This window comes from Rhopalosiphum padi, chromosome 2 (genome assembly GCF_020882245.1).
Source record: "Rhopalosiphum padi isolate XX-2018 chromosome 2, ASM2088224v1, whole genome shotgun sequence".
In the NCBI taxonomy this organism is placed as follows: domain Eukaryota; kingdom Metazoa; phylum Arthropoda; class Insecta; order Hemiptera; family Aphididae; genus Rhopalosiphum; species Rhopalosiphum padi.
Genome location: NC_083598.1, coordinates 69750735 through 69766432, shown reverse-complemented (window position 1 = coordinate 69766432; position 15698 = coordinate 69750735). Strand labels below are relative to the sequence as shown.

At 27.5% G+C, this 15698-nt stretch overlaps 1 protein-coding gene across 3 annotated transcripts; it reads right to left on the bottom strand.

Moving 5' to 3' along the window:
* Positions 1-118: 118 nt before the first annotated feature.
* On the bottom strand, positions 119-15632 carry LOC132923237 (beta-alanyl-dopamine/carcinine hydrolase). 3 transcript variants are annotated; one of them, XM_060987093.1, is made up of 9 exons: positions 15473-15632; positions 15179-15396; positions 11202-11296; positions 5162-5359; positions 4961-5071; positions 3950-4187; positions 2383-2626; positions 1852-2054; positions 119-642 (listed from the first exon to the last, which is right to left on the bottom strand). In XM_060987093.1, the coding sequence occupies exons 2-9, from the start codon at positions 15270-15272 to the stop codon at positions 479-481; spliced, it is 1347 nt and encodes a 448-aa protein (XP_060843076.1). In that variant the 5' UTR covers positions 15273-15396; positions 15473-15632; the 3' UTR covers positions 119-478. The 3 variants fall into 3 exon arrangements, with proteins under 3 accessions (XP_060843076.1, XP_060843075.1, XP_060843077.1); XM_060987092.1 differs by having other exon boundaries at positions 15477-15632; XM_060987094.1 differs by lacking the exons at positions 15179-15396; positions 15473-15632 and adding an exon at positions 11558-11771.
* Positions 15633-15698: the final 66 nt, after the last annotated feature.

The window sequence follows — 15698 nt, the reverse complement described above, 5'->3', positions numbered from 1 at the left end:
TGTGTACGCTATAGTAAATATTAAATTTACCTGTACTGCGATATATTTTTATTTTTAGGTTTATTCGTATCCTGGACTAGTGTAAACATATTTTTATCAAATAAAAACAACTGCAAGATGTATTTTACTTAAAAATATATTGAAATTGTACTAAACATACTATTTGGCTAAGCAAATATTTTATTAGTAGGCACGGTTGAATATACACATGAAAAACAATTAGTGTTATATTGAATTTTATAAATATAATCTATACATATAATTTAATAATAGTTTAACAATAATTAATATAAATATAATAACTCAGCGTAGGATATAATTTCCTACTATTCTATGACATTGTGTAAAATAATATGTCCATAGTATATGATAATTAATATTAACTACCAATTAATATAATGTATAATGGTAGTATTTATAGGTACTATATAATGGTAATATGACTATATGATGATACATTTTTGATCAGTATATCTAACTATTTGTCAGGATAAAATGTTTCAAATTCTTCGACTTTGTTAATATCATTTCTTATTGGGCTGATCAAGTCCGCAAATGTTAGTGGCAACTGCAATATAGGTGGGTTGTTGATTGGATCATTAGCCCACATGACCCAAATTTTCTTATTGAAGTCAAACACGCCTGTATGAATCAAAACAATAAGTATTAAAATTTAAAACATTGTAAGCATTCTAGAAATTATTATATAACTAACATATTATTATTATTATTTATTAAAAATAGTTTCTCTTGTTTATTAACAAAATTATTATCTACTAAAACTTAAAATGATGCATATTTTATATAAAAATATTAATAAACATTAAATTCTGAAATTAAAATGATTATTAATAATTATTTTTATTAGATATAAGTAAGTTCAAAAGTTAGTTAAACATAAATTAAAACTCTCATTAGCACCTTTAAACTAAATTCTTAATTCAGATAGTTTGATAATGTGTAAAAACGATTTATTTCGATAAGTCATAAGTCAAAACAATTAACCTTTTTTAGTAGAAATTTATAATTATCGTAACTAACAAAAAAAATTCTACTGCAATTTATCAAGACTACGTTGCATCGTTGCATGACACATCATTTCCTTCTCCGCCAGCACTTCTACTTCTCACCCATATGATACAACGAAAGCCAATTTATAGGAATTAATTTAAATTTAATTTATTAACATCAGATCTTACAAGCAAATCATATACAAAAAAATATTTTAAAACTGTACAAACGGCTGATGTAAAAATCAAACAAAATAATAATATTTTCAAATACGTATCGTATATTTTTATTGGCCTTAAAATATATCGCGGAGGACAGAGGTTTAATGTTTTATATTTAAGTTTCAATAAAACAATTTAAAATTAAAATACTTGTGCATGTATCATGTGGTAAGTATTATATTCGGAGATTTTATTATTTTGTCAGAAGTATTGAATTGAAATTTCTTTTGTCATAACTATTTCGTATAATTGATGGTGTAAAAACAATTTGCTATTAAATTATTTATGATATATGGCGTGTTTTATCCATAAACTTTGCGTGTGCAGAAATGTAACATAAGTACATCCATGTGACACATTCTCTTACGCATAATTAATTTTATATATTTTTAAACGCAAAACTAAATCACATAACATAATTTACTTTATTATTTGTTCAAAACCGCTATTTATTATTATATTAGTTCTTTAATGGCGTCTATTTAGTAGTCCCGTTTAATATTCGAGCCCTGTTATCCTTGCCAAATCATGCCGAATATACCCGAAAATAAAGAACAAAAATTAAAAATAAACACGTTCACTACCGATAAATATTATACGTATAAAACGACGCGCTCACCCAAATTAATCGTGCTGACTCTGGCATCAGACTTGTCACTAAATATCGGCCACGGATCGTCTTCCTTGTTGCCAAGCACTTCCAACATGTCCTGCATACTCGCAGCGGTCTTGTTGGCTATCATTTGCTTGTACCGACTCTCCCTGGACACACTGCTCCCGTAAGCAGCTTCATCCAGTTCCGGGTACTTTAGATGGAGTAATCTGAGATTAAAAGTAAAAATATAAACTAAATATTTATAATGTTTTATATCGGTTGAAGATTTTCAACAGGCCTACTGCAGAATCGACATAATATCAATGTCAGAAATCGATAAACGCATTATTATACGACTTACCCAAATTGTCTGTTGTACAATTTACCTTAACGCCGGTCGTTGACTGTGCTGAGATAATTATTTAGATTTAACCACAACTGGCGAATACGATTTACATAAATTAAATCACATTAGTACTGCCTAAGACCATTGGGGTATTTCCCCTGTATTTATTATTTATAGTAACTATATGGTGATGAAGAACGCGCGTGTACCTGTTGGTATGTAATGAGTTGTTTCCCACACCAAAGTCTGTGAGGTGGACTTCCGATTTGTCAGAATCGGTTTTGGGGGTGACTTCGACTGTGTGAAAAACACGCGATTCCTTGGGTACGTTCAGGAAACCAAAGTTCACGTTGAAACCATCGGCCGTACCTACGCCTTCGTTGGTCAAGATTTCTAAGATCTCATTTATGTCGGCCCGCGAGGACAGCAGTGCTCTTGTGATGAACTCTCGGGCTATAAAATATCAAAAAGTAAAAACCATGAGTTCAATATGAAAAGGTGATATACATGGGTTGGTTTCGAAATTGTTCAGGAAACGTATTTTAAAAGTGAAAATTTATAATTTGGTGCCTATTTTTTTTTTTAATTTATCACAAAATTAAATTACCAATTTATTAAAAAAGTTATGTATAATAATTCTATGAAGTACTTCAGAACTTTTTGATAACAAATAATCATTTACAAGCATATGAAAATAAAATATACTCAACATTTATTTATTTTATTATTTGCCAAGGCTCCATGTATAGAATGTTAAAATTTTTCTTATGCGTTTTTTACATATAAGTGCATGTATTTTTGACTTAATTATTCTTATTAGTTCTTAATTCTTTGTTATGTATATAGTTAATCTTCAGTATCTCTATGGGTAAAACTCGGTTGTGTACAATTCACCTTTATGTGAACACAATATTAATTTAATAACAAAAAATACTATAAGATCATATGTTATATACAAGTCTGTATTTAGTCTGTATTTTGATAATAGTTTCGTTCAATAATAGTAATTTAACCTTACTACATAAAATTTGAACTTCTAACCATAAATTTGCTACTTATTTGGTACGTTTATAAGACAGATACAACGCACGTCTGGGTCTGACCTCTACTTAAAGGTAAAAACGTTATCTATCTTTGAACGTTATTCTTATTTTCAAATGTGTGATGAATATCAGAGTATGTAAATCAATAAATTATTACAATTTAAAAATTCTTATAACTTTATATATTATTTAGACAGTTAAAGATAAACATTAAACACATCAAAATATTTTTGTGAATTTTATAATTTATTAATAAATAAGATAATTTTATATTTGATGTATTTTAATTGAAATTTAAGTACTCTTGAATCAAATTGATTAATTTTATGTGAATTTCTATTGATATTGACACATTTTCACCTTTGGTTAGAATTAAATCCCCGCTATTATTAATCAAAACTATTTATTACATATTATGGTAATGGAGGGATGTAAAGTTGAGAACTATAAAATTGCTTGATGGCTTTTGCTAATTTTGTGAATCATATCTGTTGTTCTATAGATTGATTTTGTTTTGTTTTTATGTATAAATACGGAATTGGTGAAATTTGATAACATTGTGTTCAAGTAAAATTAATTTAATGTACGAAATCGTATAATATGAAAATATACCTGCCGACCATGAACGTCATAAGTCACTTTACGTTTGTACACAATTATTGATGTCTACCCAGTTGTACACGTATCTATTTCCGGGAGCATTAGATCTATTTACATATATTAATTTACTTACGGATTTTGCCCTTCAGTGGTTTACTGACGAATATTGTGTTAATCGAAAACACCAACCCGTAGTGGTTATGACCGCTAGCGTAACCTGGTAAGTGTCCAGCGTACGCGAGTGCTTCGAACTTCTCTTCTCTGGCCGAGAACATGCCACCCAGCTCCGATTCACCGGGCATCACATGAGCAGCCACAATGTAATAGTTATTTACGGTCTCTGACATCGCATCTTCTGTATGCCCTAACAACTATATAACAATATTATATATATAATATATACAATGTATGTATAATACTTGATAAATAAATACTTTTATAAAAACACATTTTTTTAATATTTTCTAACCTATTAGTCACCACTAAACTATTTAACTATGTTTTGATATATTTTTTTTTATTTCAGAAAAAGTAATTACGAAACTAATTATTCACGGATTATGTCTTGAACAAATGACTTACATGACCCCAATGTAACAACAAAATGTATCGTAAATAACCATTCTTCATGTCGATTTTATTTGTGTTTATATTTATTAATTCATTTAAAATAAAATTCAATAAGACTGACACTCATATATTATTATAACATGATTATCACTAAAGTTTATTAAGTATAAATGATTGTTTCCAGTATTATGAAACAAAATCATATTAAATAAACATTAAGGCGGAAATATGGTGGTTAAGTACATCATATACATCGCTACTCGCTAGTGAACATCGTGCACTTATGTGGGTATATATTTAGGAATTACAAATTATAATTAATTATATTAATTGCTTATTATTTTTTCACGATTTAAATTACTTTTAACTTATAAAGTAGGTATTAAAACTATCAACGCTATTATTCTAAAGAAAAAATTGGGTATTTTAATAAGTTTTGTACTTTTGTCGAAATACATTTGTGCACATATAAAATGTATTGATAAAATATTTTAATATTATATATTAAAATGAATTTTCAACTTAGCAAAGGATAAGTAAATATATATATATTATATATTATAATATATTTTACCTGTGCATTTGGCTGATTAATTATCAATGAAGTACATCCTATCGGCCCTTTGTCTTTACTCGAAGCGTTTAAATTCTTTGGCAGTGTATCGTCTAATGCCATTAGAAATAACTGAAATATATTTGAATTTCTTTCATATAGGTATTATACATATTAAATTATATTATTATTGATTATAATAATATCAAAATATGTAAAAACCTCGTGAAACGGAACTCCCGATCCATCAGCCATGCCTTGTAGCTCGATCACATACTGAGGGAAGTATTTTTGTGTGGACTTCAAACTTTCTTCATAAATTTGCCTTCCTTCCGGTTGAGCGTACATTGGTAAGAACTCACTCTGGAGTGGCTCGTACAAGCGTACATATTCCTTAATTACTGATCCAAAAGTCCGTCCCTGTAATATGATAATGAATAAATTATAAACGGAATTTGTTAAATGTTTGATCTAAACTGTAATTGTTTATGGTTTATTTTTGTGCATAAAATTAATTTATATTTTTTACACATTGTTAAATAATTTTTTTCTTCCTTTAATATTCTTGTGGGCTGAATTATTGTTTTCAAATAATATATTTCAGAAAGTTCATTAAATAGAAACCATTAGCTTACGCCAATATTAAAAAAAACCGTAAAACGGCCTCCAAACAACGACAAACATTTTTATCTTCACTCATAATATAATGTAAATAAATATATTAACAAATCCTCGATTAGCTTAATTTTAACGTAAAGATTTTCGTATTTTATAAACTAACAAACGTAATCATTAATCTACCGTGGTTCAAATGTATTTTTAAGGGGTTACTATAGGCAATTTTATTGTCATTTAAAATAAAATAAAATTAATATAATTCATTATGAAATACCAATTTGGTATAACTTACTACAGATCGATTGGTGAGTAGATTTGAAATTGTATAGAAAATTAATTAAAACGTGTGGCTGCAGATCGGATATTTCTTTTTTTAGAGTTCTAACACAATTTTAGAGGTACAACATTTAATATCAAAACGTGATAACATTTTAAGAATTTTTGAGGAAATCTCAATTTGATTTTTCGATTTTCTGAGATATTTATTCTCTAGATTTATATATTTTATTTTGTTTAACAATTGTAACTTTTTGTTGAAATTATATTATACAACACAGAAAACACCTTCTAAAATGATGTTATCTATATCATTTTCTTAATATTATAATATATTGTTTGTCTAATAATTACACTAAATAAGGAGTTAGAGCCAACCCATGATGACAACGTGTTAAATTACCGAAAATTGTCGGTAATACGTCAAGTTCACAACACTAATATTAAATGTAATATTTACCTACTTTTTTTTATATTTGCATACAATTAAAAATATTATAACCTCCTCTCCACCGTCCCTTAGAATAATTATAACACCTGGCGGAAGTCCTATTAGAAATAAAAATAAGCTATTGCAATTTGCAGCCTCGTGCCATACTCGTTTGAAAAACCGCGTTTCAAATAATATAATATTTTTAAATTAATCGACATAATATTGTGCAATGTTATATCTAAATTAGTAATTACTATATAATAGCGCACTGCAGTGTAGATACGGGGAAACGGAAGGTGATTGTAATAAAGAAATTAACATATTTAATGCATGCGAATATTGTAAATCGGCCGGAACACTTCCTGAGCACCTTCGGGAAAAAATGTTAATACTACGAGACTTGTGTACTCCCGGTTGACTGCTCCGGCAACGGTAGTCAGTGTCGTCCAGTTCCGCCGAAGGAGAATCGCCACTGCAATGCACTCGCCGCAAAACATTTTTAATCGTTACACGTCGAAATGGTTTTCAAATCGCTAATCATCATAAATTACCGAGGTGATAGTAAAAGTGTTCATTTACCCACGTGGTGGTTTCAATTAATAATTGGTAATTACTACAAGTTGCGCGTACTATATTTGTTACAATTTTTTCGATGCCGTTCGCCCCGCATAATATAATCCAAAAGAATCGCAATAAAATATCGTCGTGCGTTGGACAATTATTTTATTATTTGATTCGAAACCATTCATTAATTTTGCGTTGTCGTTGATGATGGAAATAAATAAAAAATTATCATTTTGAGAACATAATATAACACGTATAATCGTTTGACAACCGCCATTGACGGCTATTCGAGATATCTGATTAAAATAACTGTCTACCTACGCGTTAAATTATTATGTACCGACTAATTATTATTCGTGTTCAGAAATCACGGAAGCCCTAATGACGCCAATCGTGTGATTTAATAAAAGCATAATATATATATTTGTAAAAAAATAGAAAAAATATACGATTGACCGTGAGTATAATACGTAGGTATCTATAAAATCCCTAAGCTGTGTTCGTGTATTGGAATAAATATTTTATACAAATATTATGTAATTCTTATATATATGAAAGTTATATATATATATTATTTATTCACATATTATTATATAAGATTATTTAGGTAGGTACCGGAAACGAGGCATCAGCCGTTCATGGTTAAAACAAACAGATTCTGTATCGAATTACTAGAATTTTTTGGTGTTCTTATTTTCTGTGTAGTCTTAAAACGTTATTGCCGTATTTTTCTATAAAAATATGTGCTTAATTATGTTAATTATATTAGAGAATTCTATTCGTCAGGATTATATAAAGAACATAATATATAATATAATCTCGATATATTTTACAATAGTTGGTAAAGCAGTTACTATACCTGTGTAGTGTGTATTATATAGATACACACTACACTGTTTAAATCCGATTAGTATATTAAGTACCTAGCGCTTAATGAACAACTTGTTTGTTTATAGCACCACAATCATAAATAACACATAAAAGTAATTTTAAATGCAAATATTTTGATAACGAATAGGTTGTAGTTGTATTTTTGTACAAGAATTAATTATTTCTAAAATTTTAAAATTTAAAATTATAATAATATTATCTACCGTATATTATACCGTACTATTAAAATAATTAATAATAAAGTGTACTTCTCCATATTAACATGAATATATTATTTATGGTTTTTTGGATTTTTTTAGATAGGTATGAGCTGCATAAATATACCTAATATACCTAATAAATAAATTAATTAATACAACTTATTGATATTTGATATAGTAAGCATACGTTGAAATTTAATCTGATTTATCGTCTACATCAATGCAGTAATCTTTATCGATTAAGAAATCAAAAAAATAAATAAATAAATAACACACTTTAATATATTATCTATTTAAAATAAATGTTCATATTGAACTATTCATAAACGTTAATAAAAACTCATTTTTAAACAATAACACGATAATATTATATTATTTTATAATGATTTTATAAACGACATTACGTGTAATTTCTATAGATACAGTGTCAATTAATTATCGAATATTATGTAGTTAATCGATTTTAAATAATATTATATTATATCATAAAATTATCTAAAGTATAATTACAATGATAATTATAATTGTAATATGTAATTTTTAAATTATTAATGATATTTTAATTGCAAAATTATTTAGTAAACATCTTTTATAATTTCGGCTTTATAAATTATAATGAAATTAATATGTTTGTATATTTCTTAATTAGATGCATCCAAACAAACCATAAAAGAATTGATGTATCATTGATGTGTAAAGTTATTACCCTCGTTTACATTTGATTATCGTAAATACTGAATTAATTATTTTTTTTTTTTTATTTAAAAATCATTCAGATTTGGTAACTCAAAGAGTGTGGAGAAATTTATCTTCGTATAAACAATATTTGACAAAAGACTAAAAAAGATACTAAATAAATAAAAACCCCATTTATACCATAATAATATTTTGGATAAGTAGTTTTTTATTTTCGTTTTTTTGTATCTTCATTGCATACGCGTCATAATAAATCACGGAATACTGAAGTAACTTTCAGTTAGTTTATTGGAATAATACGTACCTTACGGCTTAAAAAGTTAAAACTATATACATAGCAATACAATAACGACTAAGAACATTTTGTTGAGGATAAATTACTGTTTTTATTTTTTTGAAACTATTATTTCCATTAATATTATTACCCTAATCATCACTAGACGCTAATCTTTAATAGCCAACTTCAGTGACTAATATCTAATGTATAAGGTCAAGAAGATAAAACCTAAGTGTATAGTGTATAGATACAGGGGCAAGCGCACTCTATATATTATTAGTATTAATTACACGCGAACATGCATGCAAACTCTTTATTATTATGATTCAAATTTAAGTCTTAAAATGCAATTCAACCGGCAAAAATCGCTTACATTTTACCTGACCATGCAATCAGATTTGACGTTATGTTTAAATTTACATTAGTATAGAAGAAGGTAAACACTATTGAATAAAATGATATTATGAAACACGCAGTTAATATATTCCATATATTATAGTAAATATATACGCAGTAAAAAATTGCGGGCAATTTATCAAATGCAATCTTGATAAAGTAAAACGTATATACAATAATCTATAAAAATAACACCGCGAAACAGATCTATGAGTGTAGTTATACAGTTACAATTTAATTTATAGCCAAATATTATAATAAAACCTATTTATTATTAACATTAAGATATCGAACGTCAATAGCTTGTCGGATGCCTACATCGTGTTTGATATATAAGGCATCACATAATATATTATCCGTACGCTTGCGGTATGTATCTGTGTGTAATAAAATTGTCACATACACGCAGTTATATCAGGACAAATAGACAGGAAAAACACTCGTCTCTTCGACCATGCATTTATTCATCAACTTCCTAATTCTATATAATATGTAGATACTATTTATATTATGAGTCTAAAATTAAAAAAAAAACGTCATAACCAGTAGTTATTATATATTTTATTACCTACACATTTACATCGTATATCTTTATTATTTGTTGACGAATCGAATCCAATGCGCTGCATTATCATGTTCAAACTGACGCAACTCAACTCTTATAAATTATTGTCATGTTTAGTGAATCAAATATCATGATATTACTAAATAATAAAAGGTTCCGATCCGTTTAATATCAATAAAACAAAATTTTACTAGATACGAGCTTCCAAGGAAATAACGAGGAAGTGAACATGCCAGAATATACGTACGTATCAAAAGATAATGCATTTTTTTTTATATAGAAAATTCGGTGAGCATTGATACCAAGTCAATAAACGAATTCATTATAAATCACAAGAAAAGAGAATAATTTATTATTATATAAAATATAATAAAATTATGGCTAAATACAATTAAAAAAAATTAAACCCACACGCTAACAACAAAATATATACATTATATTATTATTATTATGAACTTAGATTCACCGTATCTAATCTAACATTACCTCAGGACTGACCTAATAAAATTTTTAATAAAAATAAATCATAAAAATATTAGAACAATGATATACCGCTAACATATTTAAAAAAAAAAATGCTAATACAAAAGTTAAATTCTGCGATAATTCCAATACTTCAATATAATTACTAGATATAGTAGGTACCGACTATCAAACAATTAATATTTTATTATGAATCAGATAAAAGTTCCTGAAAATTCCTTACTCGCGTATTTAGCCTAATATATAATATTATATAATAATTATTTGTATATATTTAATGAATATACCTAATTAAATACAATAGAACTTTAATTATTTTGTGTATTTAAGTATTTTTTTTCCATTATCGTTACCAACATACCGTATAAACAAATCAAAAATTACTTCCAAGATAACTATATAGTCTATAATACCTACATATAACTGCACTGAAAAATGTACTAAAACATTGTCATCGTAATTATAACGTAACCTTCGTAACGTAAAAATGCATTTAAATTTTACGGAATAGTGTAACTTAAGTCTAAAATTGTGACTTCCGTTTTATGATTTTTCGCTTGCTTTAATATACGAATACGTTATCAATATTATATGAACTTAATGTTGGTTATTAAAAAATAAAATTACATCTATTATACTAAATATTCGAATTGATGACGAAAACGTCATGTCAAGAGGCGTCTGACGACACATTACATAGGTGTAGTCCTCGTAATCACTATCTAAATTCTACACGTATTATGCACTTTAACACGCACGGTCTTGAATATTGTCACATCACAATAATCATTATGAAATGCAATATTTTTTTTCTAACTTATGTGTGAATAGTATTTACGTATACCTAGTCTTAATATACTTACAACGCTGTATCCGACTTCGTAGTGTGTGCCTGTCACGTAGTGTACTGGTATGGAATTTTGCCTTCGGGACACAGCCGGACAACATGATCCTGGAACTGACATTACAGAGTTTTCGTTTTAGTATAATATATATTTTTAGACTGGACGAAAAGCCTATTTCACTAGGCCACCGGCGGCGGTGTATAACACTGTGTTTATATTGCGGTTAAACGGTCTGTATAGTCAATAAAAATAAATTTTACGCGTATCGCGAGTGTGCTACAGGACTGAAACCGTATCTATACGAATCGGAAAGCCAATTATGCGGATTTATTATTATTTTATAATATGTATATGTATGTACTAAGTATTGTTACTTTAAACCTAGTCCGCCGCGTTTAGCAATGTGCGATGTAGTATTGCGCCGATGTCGGTTTTTATGCTTTCCGTTGATTTTTTTCCCTCCAAAATCTTTTCCCGTAGAGTTGCGTATATACCTACACAACACAATAATATAATATTAGCAGCCGTTCATATATATTTATTTTATGATGTACGATCCGAGCGTGCCGCTTGTGTATGTGTGTGTGTGTGTGTGTGTGTGTGTGTGTGTGTGTGTGTGTGTGTGTGTGTGTGTGTACGCGAAGTGTGCGGTGCGCGCAGTCCGGTGTCAAATGACCGATAATCATCGAAACGACACTCGGTCGAAACGCGGTATTAAAATAATAAGGTTTCATTGGATTACCATTAAATCGATAAAAAACAACGAACCAAAACCATAATTGATAATATATGCGTACCCATATACCTATATATATATATATATGTGTGTGTGTGTATATTATGTAAGTAGAGTGAACGTTACGAAATCAATATACCTATAAGTAATAAGAAAGAATATAAGTGATAACAATCACGTCGTAAAGTATAAGTTATTAAAATTATTAAAAAGCAAGTTATAAACCTATGAGTTATAACCGGATAATTTAAATATTCGTTTATTGATAATAATACACACATATACCTTATAAATAAATAATGATATATTAAAAACACAAATTATACAAACCGTTCGTTTTATCATTAGCGTATTCTATTTAAACCGTACTAAAACAATAATTTTCAAATCAAAATTAATCAAACGACAGACCAAACATTTTATAAGTATAATTTTTGATTACTTGTGTCTTGTATTGAAGTCAAATCTTTTATTCCTAAAACGTTTATTTATTTATATTATAACCGTTTAAAGCAAATTAAGATATTTTAAATGATTACCGCAACAACATGAACATGCGGTATGTATTATTGTTAATAGGTATAAAATATCATATATACCATACCTAATCTATATAATTATATTATATTCTCTATTTTATTTATCTCATTATGACATATGAGTCAGGTACCTATACGAATAGGTTAAATAATATAATAACTAAACGACTTCCGACACCTGTGCCTTATTCAATAAAAGGTTAATAATTATTGTGCACATTTACATAATAATATATAATACATTGTATGTACCTATAATAATAAGTACTCATAGAATAATGACAATAGTACCGACGTATCACAACTACTCGTATAATTCGCATGTAACTCGTATCCAAAATGTGTTTGTCAACCACAGTGAATGAAAATAAATGCGCTATAATGTTTTTTATGGTTTTAAAGAATACAATACATATAACAAATACGAAAATAATTTCACCTCTGAAGCAGTTGAATTTTCAGAAAACAAGACGTTGAATAAATATACTTTATAGTCATTATACTAATCACGGTAATCGGTAATGTCCTTATAGTTAATAGTTGATAGTTAATTTAAACAAATGCAGTGTAATACTGCACGGACGAATCAGTCGAGTTAAATACGTTAAATTCGTAATAAAAATGATTATATGGTAAGAAACTTATTAGTGGTTTATCATTGAAAAAAAAATATATTGTTTGTATTAATATACAATATAGTAATTATTTAAATTTAAAAAAAAAAGTTATTTAATTGTTTAGCCTTGTTACGATTATTGTGTGTTTTCAAAACAAGTACATTCTTATTAACACCGTGGAAATCGACAACAAAAATGTGAACGTATATCATATTTATATATATATACATTATACATATATTATATTGCTTTCACACACTTAATACATTAATTAATTTTGGTTTTACTATTTAGGAACATATTACAGGAACTTTTCACTCATATAACTACACGCTACTGTATGTTTACACGGTATTGAATGGTATCAATACGAAAAATTACTAAACGGTATATTGTTTTCATTAATTAGGTAACCTATACGTTTAAGAAATTGACTGTCAAATCTAAAATGTCTCAAAATATCGATAACGCGTCAAACAACACGGTTAATATAGATTCGTTCGTTTTTACATCAATACATTTTATTTGATTCAAATATTTCCATCCATACCTAGAACCATGAAAAACTCAATTCACAATCCGTAGATTAGGTCAGGTAAAGTCCTGAAAGAGGATTGCTTGTGAACGAAAATAGAAGAAGATTATAGAACAAATGGGATAACTCTATAACTTATAAGCAATTTGTATTAACATACTGAATTTCGAAAAATATTCACTGAAGTTTTAAATATAAATTTTAATTAAACAATGTAAATTTTCTTAACATTATATTTTATAATTATTTTATATAAAATTTTTAAAACGAAATATATATACTTAGTATTTTTATTTTATTTACGCAAAAGTCGCAAACATATCAAACCTACGTCACTACTACAATAAAATATATATAATACCTACTAAGATGCATAATAATAATAATGTGTATTTCAGTGGTTATCGCACGCACAAAATTTAACTAATATGAAATAATAATATGTTATGAAACGTACGTTGTTTTACGTCATATGTATACATGCTAAAGAAAAAAGAAAACCAGTATAAAATGATTTACACCAAACATCAGCCTGTCGACTGTGCTATCATATTAGAATAGGGTGAAGAATCTTTTAAAATTTAAAGAAGAATTAATTATACACCGTGTGACCGTATTATATATTATTGTGCTTAGATATATAGTAGTTATAATATAAGAAACTACAATATAATATTTTTTTTTTTTTTTATAATATAATACGATTTTAACAAGAATATAATGATATCTTGACAATTATTATAAGAACAATGAACATACTCGTATAATAATAATATTATCATATTAGTACATTTTAATTTCAAAGAATTCTTAATGGTAAAATACATTTTGTTTATGCTCTTTCGTATAGTTTTCATCACTTATCAGGGAATGTACAATTTTTTTTTCAAAAATCCAAATTCGTTTTTTAAGAAATTTTTGAGACTATTTAATATTTTGTGGAGAGATATCTTTGAATATCAAGTTGCCTTATTGAAAAGTATTTATTATTTCATAATTTAAGGCAGAATACATAATTTCTAAAAATTGTAATCAAATGTAACTGCTTTTAAATTAGTAATAAGTTATGATATTTAAAGATAAACGAAGTAAAGCTCCAAAAATTTATCGATTCACAATTATATCACTTTTTTTATCTGAAATTTAAATACTTATAAAAAACAGCAATTGCTACAATATACTTGAGGCGTTAACATTTTCATAAAAACGATTCTATTTTGTAGATTTTGAATATAAAAACACAATAAGTACGTTTCGTTAGCAAAACCAATGTCAATAGGGCAAGTTATATCAGCAATCACCATTTTGAAAACAAGGTGCGTGTACGATATATATTTTCTAGATAAATTTGTCAAATAATAGGTCATTTACATAACAATTAATTTTTCTCATTCGTAAACAGTATTGTAAAATAATTATAACATGTTTCATATTATGTCAAACACATTTTTCGGGAAATAAACCCATACGATATTATTTGATGAGTAGCTTTATTTACGCGTTAAAGATTGAGTTTTATAAACATTATCATTATTATCAATCATTTTTTTTTGAGTGTATTTGCTTACCTGGTTCTTCGGCTACTGGCTGGGCGTGGAAGATTCCGCAATTAGCCATCGTCAGGCACGTCAAGACGGTAACCGTTTTTGTAGCGGCAAACATTTCTGCGATATTGATTACTTCTCCAGGTTTAAAATATTATAATATTGTTATTGTTATTATAAATTTATTTCCGCTCGTTTGTCGCCGTCGTCTTCGTCGGTGTTGGTGGTGCCGTACAAATTCACTATAATATACAATATTATTATATTTTATTGTTTATTTGTCTTATGTATGTCACTTGAGTACAGAAGCAGTTGTACCTACGTTTGTCAGAACCGCCAGAACACAAGTGTATAATATTATGATATCGTCTACAAAATGTAACAATATTAGAAAAATGATAACGATACTGTTTATTGTATGATGTAGTAAATGTAATAAAATATAATTATATGTGCCACGGGAGGAGATAGACAGCTCGTGTCGGCGAATGATCGACAGAGTCGGTTGAGACGATGGAACACGTCTTTTAAGGGTACTTCGCAA